Genomic DNA, 11,796 nt, shown 5'->3' with positions numbered 1-11,796 from the left:
TTGATCAACGGCAGCATCTCGGATGCGACATTTTCATATAGAAACTAAGATCTGCACATTCCCAATGCGTCTCTAAAGCCCATTCCCAACAGATAAACCACTATTTCGTTTGTCCGTGGAAATTATTGGAAGAATAAACGTGTCTGAATGGGCGCATGGATAATACGGCATTTTCCAAAGCAGTCCAAGAAAAGCCAGCATGACAATGGCTTTTTCGTGTGCGGAACTGAAATGCCATAGCATTCCGACACTAGCTGACACTGTTACTAGTTCTAAGATCTGATGAACTTTTAGGAGGCATCTTTCTTGAAAAATTCACAGAACTATCTCAAGTTTCCAATGGCTACACCTGCTGAGTAATTTCGTCTGATGACTGTCACGTAAAAATATCAGTTTATTTGGAATGCCGCTAAGCATATCCGGTTTCTAGCTTAATATCACAACGAATATCAACACGTAGAACGAGGAAACGTAACTAACTAACTGAGTTGAAAACCATTTAACTAGACTGTGTGTGTAGTGAAGTCCCCAGAACCAATCTGATTTTGTGGTGGTTACCTTACGCAATATTAGGCCAATCTGATTTTGTGGTGGTTACCTTACGCAATATTAGGACGGCTCGGACGCAGAGGGACATAAAAAACCGTTCAGCTGTAACATTACTCCGGTGCCTAGCTGTCATGCCGCCAGAAGGAAGCACGAGGGCTGCGATACTGCCAGGTTGCCCAAGCCTAGACAGGGGAAGTCGAGAGACAGAGGTCGGGTTCGAACCATGGACCTTCCGGCCAGTAAATTCGCGCTCTAACCAATTGGGCTATCTCGCCCCTTGCAACTTATCACAAGTGCTCTGGAACAAATCATGAAGATTAACACCAGATTTTACGGCAACTGTCCGTGAATGCTGAATCATCATCATCATCATCATCGACAGCATGACATCAGTGTTCAACACCGATGCTTCACTGCCGTACAACCATGACTTATTTGAAAGCCTTATTGTAAAGAAAAGAATAAAGGTGGACGGGGAAGGGACTTAGTGCTAGCTTAACACAATCATTCCGAGGTGCCTACACCTCCAGACATTCACTCAGGCAATCTGGACAGAAACTGACAACAAGAACGCCACTGACATCGGTTGGCAGCCATATCTTGTAGTGTCTCCAACCAGGCACAGTGAGGATCACGCGGTCCCCATCCTGGAAGGCGAGTAGCACCGACAGCACCCAAGCGTTTCGGAATGGAAAGGGGCGTCTGTTGGTCGGAGAAATGCTCGTGTATGGAGAGACAAAAGCGTGAAGCAGACGCTCTCTAGAAGCAAACAATTCTATCCAGTACGAAGAGATGTTTTTGCCAGTGTTTCCGTTACGTGGGTCGAGCAAAAGAACGAACGGCCAATGTCAGAGAAAAACCCTTGTCAATCTTCTCATGCTACTGAAATTCCTTACCCACTTTTGAAGCAACAAAACAACAAACAAGTGAGAGTATATGTATACATGCTAGTTTTGCGAGTAGTAAGACTGATAATCACAAAAGAAAGTAATTGATCCACAGCACCGTGCCAGCAACCCCAAGAGAGACCCTGAAAAAAGCGGTATATAGAGAGGTGGTCAGTGAATCACTGGAAAGCCATGACAATAAAACACAAAATTATTGCCCCATACCAACTGTTTGGTTGGACACCGAAGACATTCTGTTCATCGGGACCATTAAGATGAGAGAGGGAGAGGGAGAGAGCAAGAATGAACGTCGTCGAGCAAGAATGAATGTTGTAATGAACTAGAGCTGTAATCAAGTGATCGTGTGACCCTGAAAACGGTATATAGAGAGGTGGTCAGTGAATCACTGGAAAGCCATGACAATAAAACACAAAATTATTGCCCCATACCAACTGTTTGGTTGGACACCGAAGACATTCTGTTCATCGGGACCATTAAGATGAGAGAGGGAGAGGGAGAGAGCAAGAATGAACGTCGTCGAGCAAGAATGAATGTTGTAATGAACTAGAGCTGTAATCAAGTGATCGTGTGGTACGGAGCAAGTGAACAGAAATTAGAGGACCTAACCTCAGAAAAAGTGTTACTACGATGAGCACACGACTTTTTGGAGTGTTGCGACTCACTGGTATAAGAGAGTCTATCACACTGTTATTGATAGGACATACAAGGATAACACCTGTGTTGGTGCAGCGAGAGCAATTTTCATTGGTCTGCCGAATTCTACTTACCCAGGCGAGGCAGAAGCGCGTAGGAACTTACCAAGTGAGGATATACGAGGCGTGTTCATTGCGCAACTGCACTCTTGTTTGACCTCCGATTGGGCCATCAGCGACAGTGGACTCTGCAAAGAAAACAGTGATACAGGTTAACCCCATTGGTAGATAGTCAGCTTACTAGCACGTCTGTCGGCCTCGTTTATGGAGTGGCCACCACTAATAAAAACAATAACGATAATAGCAATAATAAATACTAAATAACGATAGTGGGTGTTTTATCAAGGTTGCCATACTTTAAGGCTGTGTTCATAGTGCACTGAACCTGATTTAGTTTATGCCATAATTGTTTGTAAAACCCAAGAGTCGCTAATTGAAGGGATCAGATCAGTCGGGTGTTTTTTTCCTAATTTGAAACATAAATATTTTGATGATTCGAAAAAAGCGATTGCAAACATACCATAATTGGCATCGATGAGTAGGGGCAGCGTACCGAAAGTCCGCGCCATTTTGTCAATATCTCTGCAGCTGAACTGAATATGTGGAACCTGATGTTCTGTATCTTCGCATTGGAGTAATGGGGATTTCATCGCAAAGATTGATGGCTGGAGAAAGGGGTTGAGAGGATGCAGAACCAGCCGTTTATGCTGTCATACTGAAGCCGCCAAAAATTTTCGAACGCGACTAGATGAAGTTCCACAAATTGGATACTGATGAAAAGGAAGAAGGCCTTCGCTGCGGAGCTACTTATTAGAAAATGCCTACTGAATAGTTACAAACTATTGGACGGGGAAGCAAAACTCTCATATGCATCTTGTTTACAAAAACTGAATATCCATTCGCTCTTTGAACGCATCTTTCTGAACTTTCCTGGATATTCGTTGACTGTTGCTTAAACCCAAGCAAATGCTACAAAGTGACTCCATAAATTCCGCGAATTCCACAAATTCCCTTTTCAAGAGACGCAAAGCGAATTTACAAGAAAACATACTACTCGCATGCCCCCCCACATCAGTAGTATCACCGTTACACTGGTGGTTGAGAAAATCAGTGCAAAGGAGCGGGAATTGCGGCAAGATAGGTGATCGAACGACTGTGTAGTGGTAGGCTATTCAAACGAAGCTTTAAACACCTTCAAGTGAAGCGAAATAAACAATAGATGACTAAAAATGCCAAGTAAGATCATCAGAGATGATGAGAATGCTCGACGCACGCAATAATGCCAGGTCGGCCAGAAGGTGAGCTATGTAGAGGATCACAAAGTACGATAGGGTCTAGTTAATAGCACTGCGTCTGAAGTGGATGTGGCCAGTATGTTGAGCGACTGGTTAGCAGAGTGAAAGGGTCTCAGAAGGAATTCTCTGAGGTTTCATCACAGTGCAGCAAGATACTGGTGATATTTGAACCTTTTCAGCCGGTTCTCGTGTACCAGATTACCTTACGGTGCACGCAACTAACATCATGGGGTGGCTTTTTATGGATGTACTGCTTTCGTTCATGACCGTGCGTGCTCAGCGGACAAGTAAACAGCATATTTTCCCAGTATTACTCGCCCGATCGACTGCCTTCGGTTCGCACGAATTTACCAACTCCCGCCTCCAATGCGCAGCTACTTACCCCACCACCTCAAATCATCGGTGGACGAAACTGGCAGCTGGAAGCACTGTACAGCACGTACGTGAGTTTTACGGCTGCTGCTTTGATGAAAAGTCGCGAACACACGCGGAGGAAGAAGCAACTCATTGGGGCTGCTTCTGGCGCACTTACTCATCTGCTCGTGCACTGTGTTGACGGAGAAATGAAACCAACTTTCGGTAATGGGTCCAGTTTTGCCTGGTAGTGATATTCCGTTGAGAAAAACCTCGGTCTCTGGGCACAACACACATGCGGACACACTAGGATCCGCAAGAGCTGGTGATTCTAGGCAATACCACAACGAATAGCAGTATTTTCCGATGCAACGTGACTAACGGAAAACACGGAATAGAAAATCACTTGAAGTACGGACGAGCTCGTAAAAATTGAATACTCACCTTTTCTGGATACCTTATGAAACCGGAGAGTTCGACGATTCCTTTTATCTGAAAAGATATGGTATAAAGAGGTACTGTACGGTACAGCAGCATAGTACAGCACTATTGAATAAAATTGCTCATGGCTCAGCTGGAAGTGCCATTAAGCATGCTGTCAGTCATAACGATAAGTCACCCATTTTTCTGTACGATGTTTTCACATGCTTATTGGCAATCGGTATTACCACAGCTGCGCTTCATTGGACAATATTTAGCCTTCAATCTGCATATACAGTAACAGGTCCACCAGGCATGTCACTTTAATGAGAAATTCAAGCGAGACGTCCGAATGAGTGACAAAATGGGTAGGAAAATAACTCGCACCACTGCTGTGTAGTTATCGTTAAAAAACAAAGTTAAAGTTAATCGAGATAGAGGTTAGTAGCCTATTATAAGGCACCGAAAAGGGGATCGGACCAATCATGTCCACTAGACCCAGGTCAGATTCTCCACGGTCTTCGAAAAATGGAAATTACCAATACGGCAACTCACTTGCCCTTGCTTTCTCGAAACAGGATCACGGTTGTACTCGGGGACCCAACCACGATTCACTAAAATACTGGTCCTACGAACAGAGGACAAATTAAAAGGTGAAGGAGAAACCTACCCGGATCGACCTTCTAGGAAAAAAGGAGTTACGATAAAATAACCAAACGGGGGTGGAGGCTCAGAGGATGCTTCTTGGGACAAGGACTTGGGACGATGCTTTTGAGGAAGGCACCATTCACTACCATAACCGCCTGGTTTGATGAAATCTGTAATCAGGGGACGGGGACCGATCAGAAGTTCCCGTGAGTGATCAAAACATCCACGAACAGTTACGGGACTGTACTCTGGAAGGTCTGTGCTTGCCTCAGCACTAATGGTTAGACCAGGAGGAGAAAAACCGCTTACGTCGACGGCAGAGGGACTGGAGTAGCCGCAATGGTTCGATCAAGTTGATCCAGTAGGTTAAGCTTCCAACGTCGTCGCTGAACTTGCCAATAGCCAAGCCCGTAACACGTCGCCGGTAGAACCTAGATTTTTGCAATACAGAAACGCGAAATGTTATTAGGATGCTACTGTACTGTCTGAAGACAAAAATGATAGGAAATTCTAGAATGCCTTCGATTGAAAATTTACCCCTGAGAATCCAACTCGGTACACATCATTGTGTCCGCAGGTTAGAGTCTTGCGAGGTTCGCTCACAGCGTGGCAATCTACGAAAAACAACTAAACATAATTCTACGTAACGTCAGCCATAATCGATGACTTGTAATTATGATCGCTTATGGGTTCTCCCGGTGCAAACCTCCTTGGGAAAGAGATAGGTGAAGTACAGATTAGCCGTGCCAATCTCGTGGGCTCAGGATGGAAATCGATACATAAAAAAGATGAAAAACTGTTATCTAGACGTACTGCGATGTCGCATTAACTGAAACATGAGACGGTCTGGTGCAGCACATCCAGCTGAAGCGGACCATCATAAACGAGAGATTCAGGTGGATTCAACTGAGTATCCTGTCATGTTCAGATGGAAGTATTTCTCGGAAAGATAGAATTGTTCCATACTAGGAAGATGCCAGTTTTAGCACACAACTAGCTTCGTAAAACGAAGGTTTTTAAATACAGAATCATCGCACCCAGAATAGACAAACTCATCTGAAAAGCAGACCATGGTCTCCTGCAAGATCGACCTTCAAAGTTCGGTAAAGAAAGACACCAGTTTTAGCACACAACTAGTTTCGTAAAACGAAGGCTTTTAAATACAGAACCATCGCTCCCAGAATAGCCAAACTCATCTGAAAAGCAGATCATGGTCTCCTGCAAGATCGACCTTCAAAGTTCGGTAAAGACGATAAATCAAAAGTCGTTTCGCAAACATATGACTTATTCCACAAAAGCGTCTCAGTTCTACCGTAATTTCTTATCTCATGAAAAACATTTTTTTCACCAATGACGGCAGTTGATGGGTTTTGGTTCTCTCGGTACACTGATCTTTACGGATAGCAAGAATTAATGGTCGACCATGATCTGGGCTACAGGATGACTTTTGTCATGCACACGAGTGGCATATTTGGAAATGAAGAAAGCGCCGTCCGGAACACAGTACAAAGGATAACAAATCAGAGTAGGCGGGGATTCGAAATTCTGTCGAATATTCGCCATGCAACCTCTGAATGCACGTTGAAGATTCATACTTGTCTAAGATAAGGGCCGAGATAGTTCAGTGGTTAGAGAGCGAATTTACTGAATGGAAGGTCCGTGGTTCGAACTCGACTCTCCCTGGCAGTATTCCAGCTCTCTTGCTTCCTTCGGGTGGCACGGCGTGGCAAACCACATATGGCTCCCGTAGGGTCAGCGATGGTACTGCGATCAACATCAACAACCGCAAGAATACTGACGTTTACCCGCAGTACGGCGATAAGCTAACAAAAAAGAGTACATTTTTACATGCTGTCAAGTTCTCCTTGGTCCGACACCGGTCTTTGATTCTATGCAATCTTAATTCAAAATGTCATGGCGTGTGTAAGTCGCAGTTCCTCACATATACCCACTCCTTTGCAGAACACGTCCCACAGAATATTATCGGGTCTAGACTCTCATTTGTCACACCTGTCAGATTTGGGTAGTTGAGCCTTGAACTGAGTAATTTTCAATCCCCAATTTCTTATTGTTTGCAGAGATACATGGACTTAAGGAATGGGTTGACTCGATGATTAATAAACAACCAAGTAGCGCGTACGGCGTTCGGGCAGTGTCATCACAGTGACAAAACAAGACCACTGGAATCGAACACATACAGCACATAGAGCATACTAATTCGCATCCGTCTGGCACGGAAGTTTGTGATAGGGGGAGGCAATAACTCGGGACAGGCTGCATCATATTTCACCCTAATTAGCGAAATACGACTGAACTTGGTGTGACTAACGAATGATCTGGGCCAGCAGCCCATCCGGTGTACTTACAATGCACCGACCTAACTTCACAGTCAAAACCTATCGGCAATACATAGCGCTGGCTTTAGACCTGTTTTCTGGTTTTGCCTCCGATCTTAGTCCTTTGGTTAAAATGCCCTCATACTGGTCCACACACCAATCTCCACTCACTTGAAGCGGCAGGTAAATTTCGAAACAGATACCAGCCTCCGAGTGCCTTGCATCTCAGTATAAAACTAATGCTCTGTAACAAGTAATAAAATGTATGACCTATGAACTTATCGTCTTTATCCTCTTTCTCTCAGTTGACAAAAAGGTTTGGTTATCCTTAAAAACTGACGTACTGCATTTGGAAAAAGGGCGAGTTTAAGTAGCATAGCCATTTACGATTCGGAAGGTGTTGATCATAATTTCCGTTAGTGGTGAAGAACAGAACCACCAATAGCAACGTAGACTACCTTACAAAGTTGAAACTCACAAGAAGGGCGTAAGCACGCCAAGTTATACGGCGCTTTGTATGTTTGGGCAAATAGAAGGACAAGCGACGAGCGAACGATAGAAAAGGCATCTGAAAACAAAACCACATTACAGTGAGGCATGACGAACTATGGCAAACGTATAGATACCTGCTGTGAAATGTAGGTGAAAAAAGGTGGTTCGTTTTCGACTAGGATAGGAACTTCTTTAGTTCCTGAGCTTAGCCAATGCTACCAAACGACCATTCCAAGATAACGGGAGGGTGAGTAACCGAGTAAACGCCACTACTGGACGATAAGTTCACGGCCGAGAAGTGTTGCTAGCTTCTCGGGACGATAAGCGTTTACCCAAAAACGTATGGTCCTGAAAACATGAGAATTAGGCTGCAGTAAACGTGTCATACAGTCATGTGTGCCAGTATTAGGACATGTGTGACAGCAGTGGTGTCTCCCCGACCAAAAAAACCTCCTGGAAGAGTTAGAGCATAAAATGAAGACGCAACAAGGGGGCGCAGACTGCCAAGCCGAGCGTTGTGATGGTTACGTTCGCTGGCTAGCTTCCACAAAATTGTCTTTGGATGCGACTAAGACCCAAAATAGTGATATTTTCAGGTTGCCGGAATTGTAAGTCGTGATTGCGCACAAGTGAACCAAAACGAGATACAGTTGAAAGCATGAACCGTTATACGTGAATGTGTAGTTGCCCCAGTAAACGACAGCTGGTAATAGGAGACACTAACAGTACAGATAAAATTAGTACACACCTCATCTGCCACGCTGAATGAACATTTGAGTGTGACAAATACGAGGTTTTAAGCGCAAAATTACTGAAAACCAGGGATTATTCTGGCAGAATGACGATTGGAATTATTTGCACCGGATAGATTGATATATTAGCCCCCCCAAGAATTTTTCCAGAAGGGTATGCTCCAGAAATTTGTGAGAAGAAAAAAGCTGCTGGAGGAGTTAGAGCATAAAATGAAAACGCAACATGAGGGCGCAGACTGCCAAGCCGAGCGTTGTGATGGTTACGTTCGCTGGCTAGCTTCCACAAAATTGTCTTTGGATGCGACTAAGACCCAAAATAGTGATATTTTCAGGTTGCCGGAATTGTAAGTCGTGATTGCGCACAAGTGAACCAAAACGAGATACAGTTGAAAGCATGAACCGTTATACGTGAATGTGTAGTTGCCCCAGTAAACGACAGCTGGTAATAGGAGACACTAACAGTACAGATAAAATTAGTACACACCTCATCTGCCACGCTGAATGAATATTTGAGTGTGACAAATACGAGGTTTTAAGCGCAAAATTACTGAAAACCAGGGATTATTCTGGCAGAATGACGATTGGAATTATTTGCACCGGATAGATTGATATATTAGCCCCCCCCCCCAAATTTTCCAGAAGGGTATGCTCCAGAAATTTGTGAGAAGGTTTCCCCACACTTCATTCCCATACATCGAGTCGGGTTAGGGTGTACAATGAATTGCCATAAGAGTAGCTTTCCAGAGAGGAAACATGGCACTCTGCACTGGTGCAATTGGACGACCGCCTCCAGGCAAACAGAACCAGGGACTGTGTTTACAAAACTAAGTGTAACGACTGCACTAAGGTCTCCATAGGACAGACAGCCAGGGAACTTCACACTGAAATCGGAGAACACAGGGAAAAAATGAGCAGGCCACCGAGAAACGCGGATGAATATCGAATGTTACTGAAAGACCCAGCAATGGCAGAATATGCACTGGACACGGGACACAAAATAGATTTAGAAAATGAGGTTTTGCGGCGAGGACTACGGACCACGTCACAGGGACTGATGGCCGAGGCGGTAGAAATCGCCAAGCATTCCAGTGTTAACAGAGTAGAAGGCGTGGAACTGGCAAGCGCGTGCAGAACGGTTTTGGATAAGTCGAGCTGACACGTGCTGGTGTGCGGTCATCAGACGGATTAGTCATAATCTGAATTCCATTTAACCTTACCCACATTCCCTCGCAACACTCCAAAGTCCACAAAGACCAACGAAATCTACCAGTGGCACCCGCAGTGAATCATCAATTGAAGCACTATGAAGTGGGAGACTAAGGAACTAAATCCGATCGGAACCAACCTGTAACTCCCCCAACCCATCAACCATACTGACCGAAAACAGCCGTTAATTTACATTCAACACCGATCTAGTGCGCCATTATGAAGACATATTACTGACTGGTTCTCCGTCAGCCTTAAAATCTGGCCAATTTGGTGACCTGCTCACTTAGCCTGATGAAGATTTTGTGACAAAAGAGAAACGTTGCTCAGTAAAAAAAACTACTGACTGTTTAACAAACTCTTCTGAAAAGAAATGCTAGAGGCTTTTTGACAGCTAATGTATTTCACCATGGCTGTCCCTTTGATCATGTTTGTCCAATTTTGTCATCGAATTCACCGTGCAGTGGACACTTCAAGGGATTATGAAGCTAGCGAATATACACTCATTTGCAAACTAATTTGTTTTTTCGAGAGACTCACGTGGAACCCAGCCGAATCTCTCGTTTGTGATGTACTCAGGTAACTGAATGTGCTGCACCAGGCCTCCTCATGTTTCAGTCGCTACGATATTCGAGATATGAATCCAGTTATGGAAATCAAATATGAGGAGAGATTGATTGATTTGGATTGCACGGACGGCATAGTTTGCTGTTTGACGATTAGCTGTCCGCGAAAAATACCTTAACCAGAACGGAAGTGAGCCCGTGTTTCGGAGTGCCTTTTGCACTTTCAAAGTACCCAACTCCCTTGTACTCCATTAAAACTTCAGAATGAAGAGCATGAGTCTGTTGATCTTGGCAGCTTCATAAGCGTACTGTATTAGATGGAATTAAGGCACGGATACTCAAGGTGGGGACAGCATTCGCCAAAATGCGTCATTTGTGGTGTGAAAACCGGACTTTCCTGAAGCTCATGGGCCATGCATACAAGGTAACCACAAGAGCGGCGTTACTCTATGACTGTGGGACTTGTCTCCTCCGATCCGAGTACCTTAGGCGTCTCCAAGTAATTCGTCACGGTGTCTCTGTGGCACAGCAAGGGCAACCTGGGTGTGGCGAGTACGCAACGAAATGATGCATAAGCAGGTACTTACTACTGAATTCGACTGTGTAGCAGTCGATTAAGCTTATCATATTGGGGTGGTTGGGATATGTTCTTTTTAAATTCAATTAGGGTCCATCAAAAGGGGTGTTGTCCGTTACGAGCGATTGTCAGAGAAACGTTAACGGAAAGCAGGTCGTGGTATAGTGTAATGATTACAGCTGCGCCGAAAGGGTGCTACACCTGAACGACTGAAAGACCATGTAAACCATACATTTGCATAGACCATTAACTCGTGATCCTCACCCTATGTATCTCTCCGCCCAGTGATTTAGGACGATACCAACCCCCGTACAGCCCGTCGCTGCAGCCTCTGGATTGCCAGAGGTGTGCAACCGGTAGCGAGTGGACAGTGATGGGGTGACTAGCTCAACCAATGTGCTTGCATCTTGAATTCTTGTTTCTGACGCAATATAAAAAGATATAATCGTTCGGCTGTAACACCTTTTCGGTGCCTAGATTTCATGCTACCCGAAGGAGGCACGACGGCTGAGGTACTGCCAGGTTATCAAAGCCTAGACAGGAGAAGTCGTGATGCAGATGTTGGGTTCAAACAACAGACCTTCCGGTCAGTAAATTCGAACTCTAACCACTGAGTTACGGCACACATCAATGTCAAGCGACTCTAGTGTGAGAGCAAGAGTAGCTCGTTGTCCTGCTTGCCTCAGTGCGCCTCAGGCTAAACAGACAAAATTTCAGGGTTTGAAAACAGGCTCCGAAATGTTTACGGTTGTTACCGAAGTCGAAGGTACATAAACTGCAGATGTGTAGTGCATGGAGAGCAAAACGATCAGTCCTAGTGCTGGGAACTGTGGTAAGAGTATTCACGTCTTTATTGGGGTAGGGAAGAGAAGGGAAAACGTGAATGTTTGGATGTCATCATCATCATCATCATCAACGACAGCATGACATCAGTGTTCAACACCGATGCTTCACTGCCGTACAACCATGACTTATTTGAAAGCCTTATTGTAAAGAAAAGA

The 11,796-nt window shown here is 44.6% G+C and overlaps 1 protein-coding gene across 1 annotated transcript; it reads right to left on the bottom strand.

Moving 5' to 3' along the window:
• Window positions 1-559: 559 nt before the first annotated feature.
• Window positions 560-11,423, bottom strand: T265_12653 (hypothetical protein; the record flags this gene model as incomplete). The annotated part of the gene is given in 16 exon segments (XM_009164835.1): window positions 560-731; window positions 834-992; window positions 1,088-1,308; window positions 1,555-1,579; window positions 2,256-2,337; window positions 2,670-2,814; window positions 4,243-4,290; window positions 4,774-4,846; window positions 4,889-5,140; window positions 5,176-5,297; window positions 7,681-7,770; window positions 9,329-9,598; window positions 10,193-10,273; window positions 10,278-10,458; window positions 11,060-11,268; window positions 11,376-11,423. Coding segments are annotated over 16 exon segments (2,178 nt in total).
• Window positions 11,424-11,796: the final 373 nt, after the last annotated feature.

This window comes from Opisthorchis viverrini (assembly GCF_000715545.1).
Source record: "Opisthorchis viverrini unplaced genomic scaffold opera_v5_9, whole genome shotgun sequence".
Taxonomy (NCBI): domain Eukaryota; kingdom Metazoa; phylum Platyhelminthes; class Trematoda; order Opisthorchiida; family Opisthorchiidae; genus Opisthorchis; species Opisthorchis viverrini.
The sequence above is the reverse complement of the archived record's forward strand: the minus strand, read 5'-3'. Positions and strand labels throughout refer to the sequence as shown.